General features: G+C 53.3%; 2 protein-coding genes across 2 annotated transcripts; one reads left to right on the forward strand and one right to left on the reverse strand.

Annotated features, from left to right (window-relative positions):
* The first annotated feature begins 744 nt into the window (after positions 1–744).
* On the forward strand, positions 745–3,786 carry LOC143357775 (proclotting enzyme). The gene is made up of 4 exons (XM_076794371.1): positions 745–1,153; positions 1,260–1,507; positions 2,327–2,487; positions 2,569–3,786. Exons 1-4 carry the CDS (start codon positions 786–788, stop codon positions 2,731–2,733), a joined length of 942 nt encoding a protein of 313 aa, XP_076650486.1. The 5' UTR covers positions 745–785; the 3' UTR covers positions 2,734–3,786.
* LOC143357656 (atrial natriuretic peptide receptor 1) lies at positions 3,470–16,392 on the reverse strand. Its single transcript, XM_076794179.1, has 24 exons — positions 16,086–16,392; positions 15,833–16,003; positions 15,559–15,733; positions 15,253–15,461; positions 11,617–12,006; positions 11,364–11,478; positions 10,696–11,030; positions 10,191–10,282; positions 9,978–10,116; positions 9,817–9,898; positions 9,494–9,629; positions 9,018–9,095; positions 8,845–8,922; positions 8,666–8,770; positions 8,367–8,607; positions 8,120–8,278; positions 5,910–5,983; positions 5,735–5,826; positions 4,865–5,014; positions 4,583–4,775; positions 4,314–4,488; positions 4,124–4,222; positions 3,959–4,050; positions 3,470–3,892 (listed from the first exon to the last, which is right to left on the reverse strand). Exons 1-24 carry the CDS (start codon positions 16,306–16,308, stop codon positions 3,470–3,472), a joined length of 4,026 nt encoding a protein of 1,341 aa, XP_076650294.1. The 5' UTR covers positions 16,309–16,392.
* Positions 16,393–19,055: the final 2,663 nt, after the last annotated feature.

Below are 19,055 nucleotides of genomic sequence, written 5' to 3' on the forward strand. Positions count from 1 at the left end.
TAGCGCGAACGATCCAGGAATCCTTGACCGGCCCGAGAAAGCGGCTGGCAAGCGCGCGGCGCGAGCCTCGGCCCCGGCTCGCAAAAACAGGCGTCGCATCGGTGGTAAACGGCTGGCGAACGCGCGTGTCAAAGTGGCGCCGAGAGAAGCGAGAGATTGCGCGCGGGCCCCTTAAATGGAAATGCCTCTGGCCTGTCCTCGATCGCGATCTTTCTCTCGTTCTCTTTTCGCGCGCTTGTTCCCACCTCTCTTCCGATTTCGAAGGTTGCAGCAGCGCGAACCGCGGCGCGTCTCTCGCTTCCCGATTGCTATCGCCGGCTATCTTTCACATAGGATCGCGTCGCGTCGCGTCGCGTGGCGTCGCGGCGCGTGGCGTTGGCGCCAGCCAACCATTTCTTTCGTAGGCGAGAGACAGGTTCTTGCGTCCGATCCGATCGACGAGTTTCGTCGGTCTATTCGGTACGCTCGACCAAACCACGACAGCCGCGGGCCCGCGAAATCGGTGTTAGCCTGTAACCAACGTGGCAAAACCGCGTTTCGCCGTGATCCGAGAGAGCGCGTCGATTACCGAGCAGCCAACGCGAGGATAATGGAGCGGTTGTCGAGCCGCGCGCCTCGGGGTACCGTCGCGACCGTTCGAGGACGCGAGGCGGGTTGCATACGTCGCGGGGAAACGCTGGAGACTATATAAGCGACGGTGACCGGAATTCCGGTGGTATCGTCGCGTCGCGTCCCGTCGCAAACGTTCGAGTCGCGAGGAACGTGACAAGGTTCCGCGATACGACATGATTCGTCGTACGTTGCTCGCATATTTTTTCTGCGCTCGACTCTCGATCGGTTGCTCGTGCGAACGTGGCGCGACCGGTCGAAGTTTGGTCGGGCACGAGGAGACGACCACGCCGGAGACGATCGACGCCGCCGGTAGAATCGTTTGGGAGAAGGAAGAAACCGTGGACGTGGATTCGCCGGCGGGCGAACCTCGAGGATGCGGGACGAGCGCGAAGAACCAAGTCAGGTTGGTGGGCGGGCAACCGGCCGATCCCGGCGAGTGGCCCTGGATGGCGGCTCTTCTCAGAAGAGACGAGAGCCGGTACTGCGGCGGCGTCCTCGTCACCGACCGACACGTTTTGACGGCTGCCCATTGCGTTTACAGGTAGGTACAGAGCACACGCGCGCACACAGGCACGCGTAAGAGGCGCGTACGTTGAAAGTCGAAACGCCTGACCGAGATCGATTCGTTTGTTCCGTTATTTTGCCAGGCACGCTCCGCGGGACGTGATCGTCAGACTCGGCGAGTACGACTTTTCCGCTGCGAGGGAAGACGGCGGAGCTTTGGACTTTAAGGTGTCCGAGATCCGCGTCCATCCGTCCTTCGATCGCATCTACTACGAGAACGACATCGCGATCGCGAGGCTGTATCGGCCGACCGTCTTCAACGATCGGGTCTGGCCCGTCTGCCTGCCTCCGATCGGTTGGACCTTCGAGAACGAGAACGCTATCGTCACGGGTTCGTGTTCGTCTCCACGCTCTGCGACGCACAGTCGCCTGAAACGCGAAATTTAGTAACATTTTGCCAGAAAATCTTATTGCTCTCTGAATAGCCATCAACCTTGAAAATGAAAAAGTTGAGAAAATTTAGTAAATACTGTTACTGTAATAAACGGTTAACACTAGGTTTACGGGACCCGTCAAAATGACGGGTTCTAATATTTTTAATTTACGATCATTGAGATTGTGAAGATCCATGGAATTACTCAACAAACTTATTTCCATAGGTATATATTATTTAAAAAATGGCTGAAAACTTGGATAGACACATTCTTCTTATTTGCATAAAGTAATGTAAAATACTCACTTTTAATGCTCCGTAAACCTAGTGTTAAACTTGAAAGTTTTGAAGATAGGGTGCAAAAATAGGGAGGAGCCACCCCCCCCCCCCTGGGGCTGCAAAAATTATAAGAAATGCAACATCATTTTTTAAGAGAACGGTTGAGATGCGACTCATGGTTTCTTTCACAAAGTTGATCGTTATGACCGGTAGAAAACGATTACACAAAAAAAAATTGTTGTTTTTTTGACCTTGATTTTCAAGGTCAAGGTCAATTTTGCGGGCAGTTTTTTTATGTCAATTTCCACCAAATCGTAGGTGTAGAATCACGCTATGGTGGCCGTGACATATAATTTGTTGACATCCTGTACATTTAAAAAATAGTAAAACAATTCTATCTTTAATAGTTTAGAAGTTATACGAAGATGTGACTAAATTTCGCGTTTTAGACCACTGGGGGCCCTGGCCTATCGGTGCTGGAACTCGGTCTGATTACAGGTTGGGGGACCGGCTACTACGGAGGCCCGGCCAGCGAGATTCTCATGGAAGTCGGCGTTCCGATATGGCCGCGGGACCAATGCGTTCAAAGTTTCTCCCGACGTATTCCGGAAACGATGATGTGCGCAGGCGCTTACGAGGGAGGCCGGGATGCCTGTCAGGTACGGTATATCGTTTCGACCTCGAGACGTCCAGCTGGAAGAAACAGCAATACCTATCGGATCGATCGCGTTTGTTCGCAGGGTGACTCGGGTGGACCGCTCCTGTATCGACTGGCCAACGGCAGATGGGTGAACGCGGGTATAGTGTCCTGGGGGATACGATGCGGCGAACCGGGACGTCCCGGCGTCTACACCAGAGTGAACGCTTATCTCGACTGGATACTCGAGAATGCTGTTTTTCGATGAGAATGACGACAACAACGATGACGCGGCGTGTTCGTTGAAATTGGCCGGTTCTTCCAAAAAACGACGAAACTTTATTTCCGAAATATCGATCGTTACATTCTTAAAAGAGATTGTGACACGAATAGAGAGAAATTTGATCGCGTTCGCGACACTGTCGATACTTTCTTTGGCCGTGTCGGTGCTTCGCGTCCGTTTTCGAAGCTCGATCGTTTCGAAGATGGTGTTTCGTTCGTTCGCGAGGCCCAGCCTCTTAAGTCTCGCCTCTGGAACGTTTCTCTACACCGACGCTCTTAACTTTAACTCTTCATAAATATTTGAATATTACAATTCTTGGTTCAACATAGAAATACGACGCGTCGCGAGGTAAACTCGCAGCTCGACGCGTGGTCCGATTTTCGACTTTCGATCGGCCACGAATCGCGTCGCGGTGCATCTCTCGCCTTTCTTTCTTTCTTTCTTTCTTTTCTTCGAGTTTAATGGAACTCCTACTGAAAGCGCTGGTCCTCGGGAAGTGTTTTTCTTACTTTTCTTTTAGAACGAGAGTCGGCGACGGTTCGCGCCGATGATATCTTAACGTTACTTGTCGAAAGGGGTGAAGACCCTTCCGAACGAGTGGACCCAAATTCCGATCGGGTTCACCGATCCGAGCACGCCGCTACTCTACACGAAACAACGATACGTTAATGCATTAGGAATGGGAATCGATCTTGCCGACGCGCGCGCGACTAGCGCGAACTTAAATTCGTGGACGGGAGGTCGCGGGTGTGGTCGCCGGCGGGGTCGCGGCCGGTGTCGCGGCCACGAGCAGCGGAGCGTTCGGACTGATTTCCCTGTGATTCGGCAACGTCTCGCCCTCGACCGTTTGCAACGAGCGTCGCGGTTGCGACGTCGAGTTGCCGCAATTTCGCAACGACGTCGTGTCCGCGACGCTTCTGCCCGGTTCCTGGACCGCGCGACCGCCACTGCCATCGCCTTTCTCTCGATTCGCGCAATTTGGTCGCTGCTGTTCCCGCTCCCGAGCCAATCGCACGGGCGTCTGCTCCGTGGTCTTCGCGGTCGCCGTCGTTATCGTCACCGACGTCGACGTCTTCCCATCCGGAACGTTTTCGTTGCTCGATTTCTCGCCGATCAACCAGTAGGTGATCATCGTCCCCTTCCCCTGAAAACGTAAGGCGTACGTGAAGAGCGTTAGTCGATGGAAAGAAGACGAGAAACGGTCTCTCACCTTCAGGCTGACTTTTCCTCGGCAATCGAGCACGAAAGTGCCGAAAGTGTCCAGAATCTCTTTGGTTTTTGGGCTGACGTGAATTTTCAGAGCTGCGGAGGATGTAATAAACGTTGTTAGACGATACCGCGAGAGAAAGAAAGAATCGCACGGAACGCTGCTCACCTTCTCCGTTGCTCTCCATTCTGGAAGCGGTGTTGACGGTGTCTCCGAAGAGGCAGTACCTCGGCATCTTCAATCCGATCACTCCGGCCACGCACGGACCTGAACAGGGAGAAGTCGAGGGACCATTCGCGCCGAGAGATAAGGAAATATAACGAGAAGAAAAAACGAGAAAAGATCCGGATCGCTTTACCAGAGTGCATGCCAATTCTGAGCTTGAGCTGCTCGTTCGGTCTGTGTCGGATGCTGAAAGTCATCACGGTGTCCCGCAGCGCCAAGCTCATTCGCGCGATTTGCCTCGCGTGGTCGGTCCCGTTGCGAACGGGCAGTCCCGACACCACCATGTAAGCGTCCCCTATCGTCTCCACCTGAAAACGAAAGAAGTCGCTGCAGGTGTCGACATCGTTATCGACGTCGTTGACGTCGAGGATCGAAATCGAAATTGAAATCAAACGCCCTCACCTTGTACACGTCGAAGTTCTCGATGATGGAGTCGAAACACGTGTACAGATCGTTCAATAGATCCACCACTTGAAGCGGCGTGCTCTCGGCCGACAGTTGCGTAAACCCAACGATATCGCTGAAGTAGATCGTCACTTGGTCGTAGGTTTCGGCTATCACGCTTTGCCCGCGTATCAGCTGGGACGCGACGGACCTGAAAGTTGCACGACCTCTCGCTCGTTAAACCGCTCCGACACCTTCTCGCGCGTACGCGAGCCTAAATCTTTCCTCGCGCGGTTTTACCTCGGCAGCAACTGATACAGCAGCTCCTCGCATTTCCGTTTCTCCTCGAGGTAATCCGCGGTTCGCTCTTCCACCAGGGTCTCCAAGTTGGTGGCGTACTGCGTCATGCGAGACAGCAGGTTGTCCATGATGTTGTTGCTCTCGTGGTCTCTGAAACGATTCAACCACGCGGTCGTTTCCCATGGATCGAGCGCGATCAACGTTTCATTGGATCGCCGGTCCCGGGTCGCAAACGATTCGCGGGAGCGCGACAACTCTGTTCCGGAATCGCGTCGCATCAAACGTATCGAAGCTACTCGATACGATTCGATTCGATTCGAATCGGAAGGTACGCGCCCAAAGGGATGCTGCGCAGGATCCTGGTACCTCGCGCAACAGGACGCGCGATCGATCGAACCTCCACGCTCTCGACTCTGCGACCGCCACCGTTCGAAATCGATTCGTCACCGATGAAATGTCACGCGACTCGATATCGTTTCTACGAAACAAAGCGAATTCTTTTATGAGACGTATCTCGGAGACGGATGCCAAAGAATACGGCTCATCTCCGGCGAATCAAAACGAAATACTGTGAATTCCCGCTATAAGTCAGTCGCGCGGTCCCGGCGAGAGACATTTAGACGAAGTCCGAGGTTCTCGCCGAGCGTTGCATTTGAAATGTCACAAGTCGAGTGACAAGACGGCTGAGAAAATGTCTTTCTCCCGAAGCTCGATAAATCGTACAGCCCGCGATGGCGTGGGTGGTTCGAATGGCTTTCAACCGCGAAGCTCGCACTGACATACAACGGAAATTGGCTGTAGCCGTCGCGCGGTTCGATCGATCGTCGGAGAAAACGAAACTGGCAAAGTTTCGCATCGCGGGCAACTCACTTGTTAATTTTCCGTATCGTTTGCTTGAGCGCGGAGAAATCCGGTCGGTCCGCGGCATCTTCCGCCCAGCAGCGTTTCATCAAATTGGACACCTGTTCGAAACAAGGTGACAGGATCGTTATCGTTCCGGGTCTGACCGAGAGCAACGACAGGGAACGAGAGAAAATTCGCTTACCACTTCCTCGACCGAGGAGTCGATCGCGGGCCTGAGCGGAGAGCCTCCGCCTCGCTTTACCGTCTCGACGATCTCTGAAACATAGGAGGAGAACGCGAGATGACGATCCGCTACTCTCTTGGCCAGGGGAACGAGAGATCGCCAAGTTTCTTCGTCCCGTTCCGTTCCGCTCGGTTCCGTTCCGTTTCGCGAACGCGGATCGGGGACTACCTACTGTTGTGTTTGTACAAATCCTCCAGAACGGCGTTGCAACTCTCGCAGTTCAGAGTACAATGGGGTCTGCGAACTTCGAGCAGCGGACTGACCGCTCTTCGAGGACTCGCCCCGCTGTCGGGGCTGACGCCCGATATCGCCGGCAGCGTCAAGCTGCTCGTGCTCGACGATTTGCTCCTCTCCGCCATTTCTTTCCGGGCTGCTTTCTCCCACTCGCGTCTGTCTCGATCGTTGTCGCGATTTTTCGCACGGGGGCAGGGCTCGTTGACCCTTAACTCTCCATTCCGCACGCCCGACCAGCCCTGGTTTCCGCTCTTGGTTCTCCGCTCCCCGTTTCTCGACCGTCTCCCGAAAAGCAAAGATCGTGGGGACGAGCGCGCGACGCAAACGAATCGTCGCGACCGACAAACTCGCCGATATCGGTTATCGGTCCGGCGACGATTCGCTGGGAAAGCTTTGCGCGCTCTGTCCGCTCTGCGACGATCCTTTGATCGATAGCTCCCACCGAGATCCGAACGGTTCGCGAAATTGGAAAAACCAGGAGGACCGGCCGGTGTACGGCGGTTCAAATCGATGACCCGAAAGCGAAAACGCGTTTCCGACCGGGAATCGAACGACCGGATCTACTTGTATCCCCCCCGTCGAGAATAACGATCTCCACCCTCGAACCCGTTCGACAAGCTCCGTTTGCGATCGACGATTCAAACAGTTTTTCCTGTTTGAGATGATTACGCGACTCTCTCTCTCTCTCTCTCTACGAGCAGCAAGACGTTGATCGTTGTTTCTACGCGTACACGATGGACCGTGGCACTGTTCGCGAATTATTGGAAGCACTGTTTCGATGGTGTACTCCGCGCCGCGTTGCGCCGTGTTGTTTCGAGGCGTGCGAACCGATCAATTAACCGACGGCGGCGGGCCACGGACACGAAATCAGGGTAATTGGCTGCGAGAAAAGTCGCTCGCGATGTCGGGGAACCCACGGGTCTTTGGTGGCGAGGGGCGAGCGAGAAGGGGTGGCGAGCCACCGGTGGAGGGCTGGGAGGCTAAGAGGTCAAATATCGAGCCAAAAAAAAAAAGAAAAGAAGAGAAAATCGGGCCGAATAAATGGGACGGTCGAGCCGATGGTAAACACAACGCGAGCACGTACCGAGACGGAGTGGCATGCACGTAGCCGCGTACCGACGTACCAACGTTTCGAACGTACTAACGTATCAACGTACCAACGTAACAAGGTAACGACGTAACAACGACGCGACACACGCGCAAACACCAAAACACGCGCGCACCCACCTCCTTCGGGACAGCTGCCGTCCGTGATTGGTCGATCAAAGGATCGTCGACGACCGAAGCATACCGCCCGACGGAGGACCGTGTCCACCAGTTTTTCGTGAACGCGTGTCGTCTTCCCGCAGGATCGCTTTGTCTCGCTTCTATCTCTCGCGAAACCAGAGAAACGGTGCTGAAAAACCGACGAGGAAAAATCGCGAGGAAGGGTAGAAACGAAAGGGGAAATTGTAGGAAACGGACAACGCGAGCGAGCGGTCGAGCGGTCGAGCCGGCGAAAGGGGTGGAAGATGAGCGACGAAAAAGCAGCGAGCACGCGGAACCGTGTGCGCTCCAGGACGCGAGGAAGCCTCGACTGAGCTTTCGAGCCCGTCTCGAAACGCACGCTCCTAGCCTACTTGCGTTGTGCGGCACGTTCCAGTCCTGTCATCGATCCTGTCGCTCTCTCTCTCTCTCTCCCTCTCTCGCCGAGACCAAGCTCGCGAAAGCTCGTAAACTTTGTTACCGATCGATTCGCCGCAGAGCGACGCGGTGCTCTCGCGGAGCTTGCGATTTCCTCCCCGAGGATATGAACCGCGTTGCGGACCAGTCGATACGAAAGCTGCGAAACAACGAGATCCGATACGAGACCGCTTACCACCCGCCGAAACCCTGATCCCGCGCAATCCTAAGAGACGAAAAGGTACAAAGAGCACGAAGGGTGAGGCGCTTACCCGATTCGGTGAGACGATAGTTGTCGCCCAAGTAAAACGGTCCCTGTTGCACCACGATCTCGTGAACGATCACCGCGAAGCTGTACACGTCCCCCTTTTGAGTGCCCTCCGGTGGTCGTCTCGCCGTTCTCAACAGCTCCGGGGCTGTCCATAACTGTTCTGCGTACACGAGAAAATATTCTATCGTGTCGAGAGAACGCGTCCGAGAGTGTTTCGTATTCGAATTAGCATTGTCGCGCGCGCTCACTTCTTCGATAGACAGCGTCGTCCGGGTCCTCGTTGCTCGGGATTCGCGTCCTCAGCTCGTGCAGCCCAAAATCGGCGATCTTCAGCACGAACCGCGAATCGACCACGCAATTGTAAGAGTTCAAGTTGCCGTGGCTCTTCACCTCGGACGCGTGAAGGTACGCCATGCCCCGGATGATGTCGTGTATCAACGACACGCGAAACACTTGGTCCAATTTGATACGCTCGTCCACCAGCACGTCCTGTCGTCGTGTCTGTCGTTAACTTCCGTGCTTTCGTTTTTACGACGTTGTTACGTACCTGAAGAGATCCTCTGGGACAGTACTCGGTTAGCAGGCAGCAATTCGGCGGCTCGACGCAGGCCCCGTAAAATCGCACCAGATGATCGTGCTGAAGGTCTTTCATCTGCGCGCAACCAAACGTATCTAGTTTAGCGGATATAACGGATTTAAAACGGCCCCCGCGACCAGCTCGCTCACCTTTTTCAATTCGAGCAACAGCGGCCGAGATATGTCCACCTTTTGTCTAGGTATGAACTTTACCGCGACTTTCGAGTTCTACAACGGAAGAACATTCGCTCGATTATTGGTATCATTACGCGCGCGCGCGCGCGCGCCTAAAACCACGATACGTAAACGATCCGAGTTCGAACCTTGTAAATACCGGTGGTAACGTAAGGGTTCGTGTCCAGTTCGTCCTGTAGACTCGCGTTCTCCATGGTGTACATCGACTGCGAACCAAACAGAAACATCTTCATTCCGAGAAAGTTGAATCGTCGACGACCACGATTAGGAAAACTGGAGCAATCGTCGTCGTCGTCCGGGATACGAGAAAAAGCTGATTCGATTTTCCCCGGGAATCCTTCTTTTTCCCGGATTTATATCCTCCTCGCCAGACCGTGGACCGTTCGGAATACGAATAAAAAGGCAAAGGTAGAACGGAAAAAAAAATAAACGTTCGACCGAAGCTCGGGTCGCCTCGATTTCTACCTGAGGAAAAATTGATCCAGCTTCTCCGGTCTGCCGGGACCAATTCCATCTAAACAAGCTCGGGACGAGTATATCGCGGTTGTACATGGTTGCCGTTCCCTTTTCCAACGACGCAAGCTGTTTCGTGTTTCTTACTCACCATTTGGCTTCCGCGCATCTTGTTCACTATGAAAGAACTCATGGAACCCCTCGACTTTGCTTTCGGTACCAGCTCGATGTCGTTCCAGTGTATTTTCCACGTCATGGAAGCTATGTCCGCTTCGAGTTTAAAATGCCTGCGAGGCGAATCAAAATATTATCGTTTAATGCGCTCGACGAACCGCGGTGGCGGGGGTGGGTTCGGCCCGTTATCGATAAAGTTACAACACAACCCCGGATAAACTTTCGTCCCCACTCCTCTCACCTACCTCTCGCCTTCCGCTTGACGTTTTACGTTTTAGTTCACGCTCGTTGGCCACTTACCTGTAAATGAAGACCGAAGCGACCACGAGGACAACGACGATCGAGCTCAAAACTATCGAGAGAATCGCGTGACCGGGAAGAGCTGTCGAACAGAATCGGTTTCAGAGAAACTCCTCGACTCCTTAACGATCGATCTTCGATCGTCGATCGGAGGAACTTACAGTTGTCGGGGCACAGGGAACCGTCGAACCCGCAAGTCGGCGTATCCGGTGGCGGTTCGTCGCGACCGCCGGACCAATGGATCCTCTTCCCGAGGACGTATTCGAACGTTTTATTGGCACCGTAGAAATTGGCGACGATCTGCGACAAACGACTCGCGTCAGGATGACGAACATTCGCTCGGTCGCGATCGCGATCGATTCGGCGACGTTTACCTCGAACCTCGACGTTTCCGGATTCATGTCGAGGAGAGAATAGTCCGCTATACGATCCCCGTTCTCGTCGATGTTCACGTCCCCCGTGATGCCTGCGAATCCGAACCACGCATACGGAAAGTACCGAACCGGAGCACAGAAATACAATACATTCCCGCTATAAGTCAGTTGCGCGGTTCTGCCGAGAGACATTTAGACGGAGTCTGAGGTTCTCGCCGAACGTTGCGTTCGAGATACACAGTGCACGCTGGAAACTGAAATGTCACTATCCGTCTCTATGTCGTCAACCAACGACGTAGAGACGTACGCGGTGAATGCTCGTTACGAGTCATTTGCGCGGTTCCGGTGACCGACTCTTATACGAAATCGCAGGTTCTCCGACTTACAACGGGAATTTACTGTACCGACAGAAAACGAAGGAAGCGAGCAGAGAAACGTAGAAAAGTATGAAAAGAGAAAATTAGAAAAGGAGCTAATGAGGAAAAGAGAATCGGTGTCCGGCTACCTTTGAAGCTCCGCCCCCACATTCGTCGGGTAAGATTACCGCCGTCCAAATTGACTTCATCCGGATCTTCCGGGAGACTGTCCTTGAGGGCGAGGGCGTAGAGGAGGACGGCATCGTAGAACGCCGCGACGAACGTCGAGACCGTGCTGTTCCCGAAAGTGAAATTGTACTTGCTCAGGGCGAGAGATTTCACTTTTCGCGAAAAGTTCAGATACTCGACGTTGTCCGGAGTTCGCGGGGTCACCGTTAGCAACGCCTGATAAGCTTTCCGCGCTTTCTCGTTTCTCTCCTCGGTGTCCGTTTCCACCCTCCATGGTTCCTGCGAATCGTTGTCGCTGAAAAACAGAACAAAAATCTCGAGCCGCTTTCGTTCCTCGAACGAACAGGGTGAGACGGAGCGAGAGAGCCAGAGAGCGAAGATTGTGGTTTTGCGGGCTCCGATGCGTTCCACTAAATCCGATTCGAGGGTAAATCGGACGGATGCCGGAGGTCGAACGCGTTTCTCGCCCTATCGCCCTATCGCCCTATCAACCGCCCTATCTATCGCCCTATCGCTCGATCGATGGACAGCAAGGCGCGGTATGGCGCGAGTTTCTCGACTCGCGTTTCCGGCTGCGCGCGTCGCTCGCCGCGGTGGCGATTCGCGGTGAAACGGGATCGTCGCTTACCTGGACGACAGCTCGATGGAGAAAAACACGTATTCCCCGGAGTCCACCATTCCGAGCTGCTCGGCCGCCAATAAAATCTCCCGGATGGTGGTCGCGTTCGCGCACATCACTACAACTGCAACCAGCGAAAAAAAAACATTTTCTTTTCCGGTGTTTGAGAAAGTCGCCGGACCGGAGCAAATTGAACTCGACTCGACACCGACGAACCGAACGATCTCGCGCGGAAATCACGGACAAGCAACGGGAAACTTACTCCTGGCGGATTTCGAGAGAGACGCGAGCAAGAGCCTGTAATTTTGACTCTCGTCCTGATCGAAGCTACGGTGGAAGGACGTCTTGTTCAGAGCGGTGAAAACGGCGCTCAGAGTGAAATGACACTCGGAATGGCCGCGGCTGCTGGTCATCGGATGATTGTGATACAAAAGCCCGATCAGCTTCCATCCGAACCGCCTCAAGATGTGCTTCAGCGCTTCGCCCACCAGCCGATAAGAGCCCATCATTCTGGTCAAGGTCGGGTAGTGCACGCTCTTGTGGCGGAACGCTTCGGCCCGACCACCCGCCGTCAACACGGGGATGCCCCAGACTCCGGCGTATCGCGCGACAGGTGCGATCGCGTAGTCGCACACAGGGCCCAGAAACGCATCTGCGCTGTCAAAAATCGGCTTACAGGTCGCGGGAACAACAAGCTCGATTCGTCGCGCGTCGACCGTCCTCCATCGCCGAGAAACCGAACGAGAACGAAACCTCAGCCCCGTCGTACCCTCTTCTCGTCCGTGCTCTCTACCAGAAACAATCTACCGTATCTCTTGTCGCCGCTCCCCTCGGCTCGACGAAAGAACGATGGGCAACCAGTTGCTCGAAACTCAACGTGCTAGGCGACAGCCGAGCGCAGTAAACTGTCGCCGCGCCGACGGAAACTCCGACGAATAGAAAAAGGAACACGGTGAATTCCCGCTATAAGTCCGTTGCGCGGTCCTGGCGAGAGACATTTAGACGAACGCACAAAGTGCACGCTGGAAACGCAAATGTCACTGTCCGTCTCTGTGTCATAGGTTTACGAGAATTTAGTACGCGATATGTCATAGGTTAGTGGCAAGAAGGCCGAGTAAATCTCTTTCTCCGGCGAACAATGTTGCGCGTAGAAACGTACGTTCGAATGACTTTCAACCAAAAGCGAAGCTTGCACCGACTTACAACGGGAACTCACTGTACGAGACGCTCGAATCGCGTGATCGCCTGCGACCCGCGTTCGCTCTCGCGCCGGAATCGTTCAACGTCCGACGAGAATTCCACAGCTACCGATACGGATCTTCGAGTAATATGTGTTCACGAAGAGATAACGTTTATCGGCGGACAGACGCTGTAAATCGCACTCGAACTACTTTCCGCCGATTACGTTCGTTCCGAGTACTGTATCGCTATCGGTGGTCCAAAACGGCGAGCGAAACGCGCTCGAATCGTCCGCTCGTTCTTCCCGCATCCGCGACGTATACGAGGAAAATCCGCGTCCCGAGTCGCTGAAACATGGTCCGGGGCGATTCCGAGACTCGAAAACGCCCGGAGAATCTCATCCTCGAGAGGAAGGGCTTCGCGCGTTCGAGAAACCTTTGCGTCATTCGTCAGATGCGAACGGGAGCAAAGTTTTGCGCGTTGTCGCGAGCTGCAATGAATCGAGGCATCGAGAGCCGTACTGATGACTCCCGCGTGTCTCGATCGAGACGGATCCGCGGCGTGTAAACACGGCTGCCGTTCCCGTTCCCGTTCCCGTTCCCGTTGTCGTACAATTTCCCAGCGAAGAATAATGCAAGCCGAAAAACGAAGCAACCCATCTTCGACGCTCGGAGAAGAGAACGGAAGTCGAGACGCGCTACGATCGAACGAAGCCACGGGGGCAAGCTTTTATCTCATCGTTAATGCAAAAGATGTTGTTGCGAGCACGTTCTCGGCGTTCCGTTTTCCCCGAGGAATCCAGGTCGTAAAATGTGGAAACAAGAAAATGGATGCTCTCGATTCTCGGTCGGATTCCTCGGTCAGGATCGCGCGCGATCTTTCTCAACGATTCGATAACGCGACCACGATAAAACGACCGACCGGTAACCGGCTGAAAATACGATGACGTTCTCGCGTAAACAATCCTAATTATAGATAGCCGATAAGAATCGAATCCGCCGAGGCGTTCGAGAGATCGGACAACGGAGCGACGACGACGCGACGGGACGCGCCGCGGGTGAAAAAGACCTGCCGATCGGTTGATGTAGAAGTCGAAAGCAGCCAGTGCCCCGTAAGTGCTCGAACATCGCGAGTCTCGATGCTCGACCTCGATCCTCCGTCCTGGCAGAGGTCCTATCGCCGATGTGACGGCCTCGACCGCGAGCTGCACCGCCGGCAAAACTCGCGGCAAGCTCAGCTCGTGCAGAGGATCCGCCGGCGTAATCACGGCCAGCATCACTGGCTCCCGTTGTTTCGTCGCCGCGGTCGGTGTTTCTCGCACGCGAGTCTCGCCGCACTCTCTCGCGGATTGCAGCGTGCTCGCGCCGGCGCTGGCGCACATGGTGGTCAGGAGCAACGTTAGCTTGATAGGAGCCTCGTTAACGCGCCTCGCTCGTCGCGACGACATGGCCGAAATCGCGGGATCGGTTCGCGATCGCGACTCGCCGGTTCCCGGCGCTCGATAAGGCTCCGCGAGTCCGCGCATCCGATCGTCGATTCACGCGTTCGTCTCGTCCCGACGTCTTCTTCTCTCCATCCTGTTCGCTCGTTCCTCCCCGTTTGTCGGATCGAGAATTTGAAAGTTTGTTCCCGCCACTGACCCGGTCCGGAAGGCAAGAAACGTTTCGCGCGGATAGGCGGGTCGCGGCGTGTGACTGCCGAAGCGGGCAAAGCGGGCCGATGCAAACTTCCTCGGGCAGCGCGATCGAAACTGAAGCGACTCGAGCGCGTTCCAGAGACGACGCTCCTCGACCGTGGATCGTTCCGTTCCTTTTCCTCTTGCTGTTCCCGATGCTCTTCTCTCTTTCCATGGAACGAACTCGCTGCGCTCGTGCTTGCGCGCTGCCTCGCCTCCTCGCCGCCTCGCCTCGCCTCACCGCGAAGCGACGCCTCGTCACCTCGTCACCTCGCGATCAAAAGCATGGCTGGTAGACTATACGAACGCCAACGCATGCGTCCGATTATCTCCGGTCGGGCACCGTGCTCCACCTTGGTCCACGACCAGCTCGTCTAATAAACTAACCGAGCAGCGAACGGGTTAGCGCGCACTATCGTTCTTCCTCGGCTCTCGACGACTTCGAAACGACGAGGATCTCGACTTACCGACAAGAGATACGCTCGCGCTCGAGCCGAAAACCGCGGAACCGTTTCGAATTCGAAAAACTTCGAAGCTCGAGAGAAGAAAAGTTTCGCGATCGAAATGTCCGCTTGCGACTCGTTTGGATCGCGCGCGTTTCTCGCGTACCTCGTGGAAACGTTTAAATATAGCATTTATTTGTCAACGCGTCGAGAGGTGTCCGACGAGAGAAGAACAATAATAGAAACGCTTTGGCTGGACGATAAGGCGTTCCGATAACGCGCGCGAAACGAAACGCGATAAGCTTCGCTTCGCCTAATTGATACGGCGGATTGGATATACGGTCGCGGTCGCGGAGAATCGTTTTCTCGCGAACAAAGGTATCGCGCGGACGGCGGAGCTCGAGCTTAGAAGCGCGAGTCCGATAGATAGCGGACAGCGCGTTCCTCGCGATAGTAACGCGCCCGCGATTCTTCGAGATCGGTCGATCGGAAATTCCTGCGGAGGGTATGTTCGAAATCGAGTTCGAGTTCGAGTCCGAGTCCGGGTTCGATTCCCGATTTGTCGTAAATAGACGAAGAAACAGAAAAGCGACAAGCTCACCGCTGTACCAGTTGCCCACGTGGTCCCGCAACACCTCTGGATAATCTCCGGGCTCCGTGGACTCGACATCAAACGTGCCGAACGAGAAGTTTGGTTGCTTCTTGATAAATTCCACCATGGACTTCATCATCAGCTGACAAGTGTGCCTCCCGGCGACCCGGCTCTGTCCGTTGGTTGCATAAACCAGATGCACCTTTCGCCATTCGTATCTGCCGGCAGAACGTTACGAAGAAGACGGTTTCGTCGACGGAACAGCTCTCGCCTGGGGGAAAAGGAAACGACGACACCCGAGGGACGGGAACGCACCGATTCATAAGTCCGACGAAGAAGTTTGCCAGATCTCTGAACGCCAAACTGCCGATCCTGGTGGTCATGAAGTACTCGTCCTTGCACTCGGTTTTTTTCCCCGTGAAGTCGAACGTAAAGCCGCCGGTGGTGATCAAAGGAACGCCGAAGAATTTCACGACTCTGCCGACGGCCGCTGAAAACCACGTATTTTAGAACTGTACGAACGCGGTTTGCAATTTACATATGCGCAACCGCGTACGCATGTACAACGTTCGACGAGCTAACAGCTTACCGACGCAGTAGTCGCAAGCGGGTCCAAGAAACAGATGAACGCAATTCGAGAAGCTATCGATCGCGCCGATCTGAGCGTACATCGCGTCGCAGTGATCGTCCTGCGACAAAAACTTGAGCTTCAACCAGGGTGGCAGCAAACCTCGCGATCTCGCATCGTTCTCCGCCAAATCTGCGGAATCAAGAATCCTATCGGCTCGTCGGCTATCGACCATCTTTGTTCGGCAAAATCAGTATCGCGCTGCTACGCTTACCCAGAACCGGTAGCACTTTCGGCAACGAAATGTCGAATCCCGGATCTGCCGGGAGTAGAACCGCTATCCTGAGCTCGCAGGAGACCGGAAGTTGATTAATCTTGCAGAGGGTCTCGCAACTGCGAGCCAACTGCACCTCGCGACAGCTCGCTTCTCCCTCGGCCGAACACGCGAACCACAAGAACCATGCGAACGTCGTCAGGACGATCCAATTGTTACCCATGTAGAAGGGCGGAGTTCGCGCTCGCGTCCCAGAGCCCAGGACCCTCGAAGCCCGGAAGCCCCGAAACCCCGAAGCCCCGAAAGCACCGAAGACCTTCACCGGACGCGCACCACCTCCCGAGCGCGGCTCTTCTCGCGCGAGTTTTCGATCTTCGATTTTCCGAGGAATCGCCGCCGCGGCCGATTCGAGTCAAACTAAACGGAGAGCCGGCGAGTTCGACGCGGTTTCGGATCGTTCGCGGCATCGGTCACGGCCGAGTCCGATCGTTTCCAGCTCGCGTTCGTGCTCCATCGATCCTCGGGTCGAGACTGTCGAAACTATCCAGACGAATTTCGTGTCAAAGCGAACACGCGCCTGCGGCGATACGCTGCCGGAACGTCCGCGGAGGATTGACTCCGCCACTGAACGACTATTCTTAGATTTACACAGGGACGCGGACGCGAACGAGGATCTCGCGATCGACCGGATCACGCGAAATCTATCGCCGATGATCCCGTCTGCTGCTCTGTCCCGCGATTATGCCGACGATCGACGACAACGTTCGACGTCGTTTGATCCGCGGACAGATCGGTCGCATTCGCGTGACAAACGAGAACGAGGAAGTTCCAGATCCGCGTCACCGAGATCGAAAACGGTACTGACGCTTCGTTCGGTGATCTTGAGCCGCATTGCCCACTCGCGAACACGTAAGTAGACTTCTCGTTGGCTCGTGTCGCGTTATCGCTGATTTTCTATCGCGTCGATTGATAATAGCTATCGAAAACTTTGTCGCGCGTCCTCACCACCTCCCGTTCCTCCTTTAAAAACTCCGGCCGTCAATCTATTATACCGCTGCCTCCTAATTAATCCACTGTACCATTCTGTTCCCTTTGCTACTTCCTCTTTTCTCTCCCTCTCTCTCTCTCTCTCTCTCTCTCTCAGAGATCTCTTAAATACCCTAAAATAGTCTACGCAAGTTTTGTCCGATTGCGGCGAAACGCTGCATCCCAACAAATATTCGCGCTCTTTGTAGATCACAAGTCAGCGATTTTATTGAATATTGAACGTCGACAGTGTTTATACAATGGAAGCGAAGAATGTTCATCGACACGCTGCGCTGTTATCTGGAAAGAACATTCAAACCAGAACCAGACGGCGCCAACATATCGGCGCGACGGTGGCGCCATCTATGGTGGCAGATTTCGGAACTAATTTCCCCTATTCTCTCCGTGTGTAAGACGAGGACAGAGATAGTGTGCGACAAGGACAGAGAACGCGACGCACGTGCCACCTACTTTTTCTAGGCGCTTCGAATCCCCTGGTATGTATTAGGCAAACACGACGAGCAAGGAGGTATCCGAGGAGGTGTCCAAGACGGCACTCTCTATAATCGATCAAATCAATGGAAAATTCATTGATAACTCACCATCCGATAATCGTTTATAAACATTTGCAATCGGATATTGTAGAATGGACCTTCAGCTACTTTCGCATTATATTTTCGATCGGATTTCCAGCGTCGTTAAATAATTATTAACAACTTCCGAAAGCCTTGTGCTGAATAAGTGAATAAAAATTTAGCCTTATTCGGAGCAAAAAATTAATTGTTAATTTTGTAGATATAATTTACGAAGATTTATGATCGAAGAATCTAGAAGGGACCTTTAGCAACATTCCTGTACCAATTTTGTGCGGATTTTCTCTCTACTTAATTAGTTATTAACAATTTCTAGGGGATCCGTTCGTTTTCCTAATGCTCTTAATGCGTAAGACAAGGAGAGTCAATCGTGCGACAAGGAGAGAAAGAGAGGGAAAACGTGCCACCTACTTTTAAAGTAGCCTCGTGGACTCCTGATAGCTATTCGCGCGGGGTTTAGAACATTTACAAATTCCTTGTTGCCCAACAGGAATTTATAAACATTTGTGGGTGAAAACTGTAGAGTGAACCTTCAGCAACATTCCCACATAGCTTTTGATTAGATTTTGTTCTTAATTAAGTAGTTATTGATCATTATTCCAAGCCAGGTTCTATCATAACCTCAAATAATTTGACAGGTGCCCAGTGAATTATGAACTTTTTCTTCTTTACCGATTTAATTATTGAGCTTTTCCGATTAAAGGCTCTGGAGCGAAGTCTTAGCTACATTTCTGTTACTGTTTTGTAGTGGATACGCTCCCATTTAATTAGTTATTTACCATTATCGAAGAGGTGGCACGGCATATACGTCTCTCCTTGTCTTACGCGCTAAGGGTATTAGGAAAAAGAACAAGCCACCCAGAAATTGTTAATAACTATTTTATTAGAGACAAAATACGTACAAAAATGGTACAGGAATGTCGCTGAAGGTCCCTTCTAGATTCTTCGATCATAAATCTTCGCAAACTATGTTTATAAAGTTAACAATTAATTTTTTGGTCCGAATAGGGCTAAATTTTTGTGAGTTCTTTAGGACAAGGGTTTCGAGAATTGTTAATAATTATTTAACGACGCACAAAATCCGATCGACAACGCAATGTGAAAGTAGGTGGAGGTCTATTCTACAGTATCCGATTGGAAATGTTTATAAACAATTATCGGATGGTGAGTTATTAACGAATTTTCCATTGATTTGATGGATTATAGAGAGTGCCGTCTTGGATACCTCCTCGGATACCTCCTTGCTCGTCGTGTTTGCCTAATACATACCAGGGGATTCGAAGTGCCTCGTAAAAGTAGGTGGCACGGTCGTCGCGTTCTCTGTCCTTGTCGCACACTATCTCTGTCCTTG

This window comes from Halictus rubicundus, chromosome 10, assembly GCF_050948215.1.
Source record: "Halictus rubicundus isolate RS-2024b chromosome 10, iyHalRubi1_principal, whole genome shotgun sequence".
Classification (NCBI taxonomy): Eukaryota; Metazoa; Arthropoda; class Insecta; order Hymenoptera; family Halictidae; genus Halictus; species Halictus rubicundus.

Excerpts from the sequence above, each read along its gene's own strand:
- LOC143357656 (XM_076794179.1), bottom strand. The coding sequence starts at position 16,308 with ATGGGTAACAATTGGATCGTCCTGACGACGTTCGCATGGTTCTTGTGG. Across the intron at positions 11,031-11,363 it reads TCCATCGAGCTGTCGTCCAG|CGACAACGATTCGCAGGAAC; the intron begins GTAAGCGACGAT and ends TCTGTTTTTCAG. Across the intron at positions 8,608-8,665 it reads GTCCCAGAGGATCTCTTCAG|GACGTGCTGGTGGACGAGCG; the intron begins GTACGTAACAAC and ends ACACGACGACAG.
- LOC143357775 (XM_076794371.1), top strand. The coding sequence starts at position 786 with ATGATTCGTCGTACGTTGCTCGCATATTTTTTCTGCGCTCGACTCTCG. Across the intron at positions 1,154-1,259 it reads GCTGCCCATTGCGTTTACAG|GCACGCTCCGCGGGACGTGA; the intron begins GTAGGTACAGAG and ends TTATTTTGCCAG. Across the intron at positions 2,488-2,568 it reads GAGGCCGGGATGCCTGTCAG|GGTGACTCGGGTGGACCGCT; the intron begins GTACGGTATATC and ends GTTTGTTCGCAG.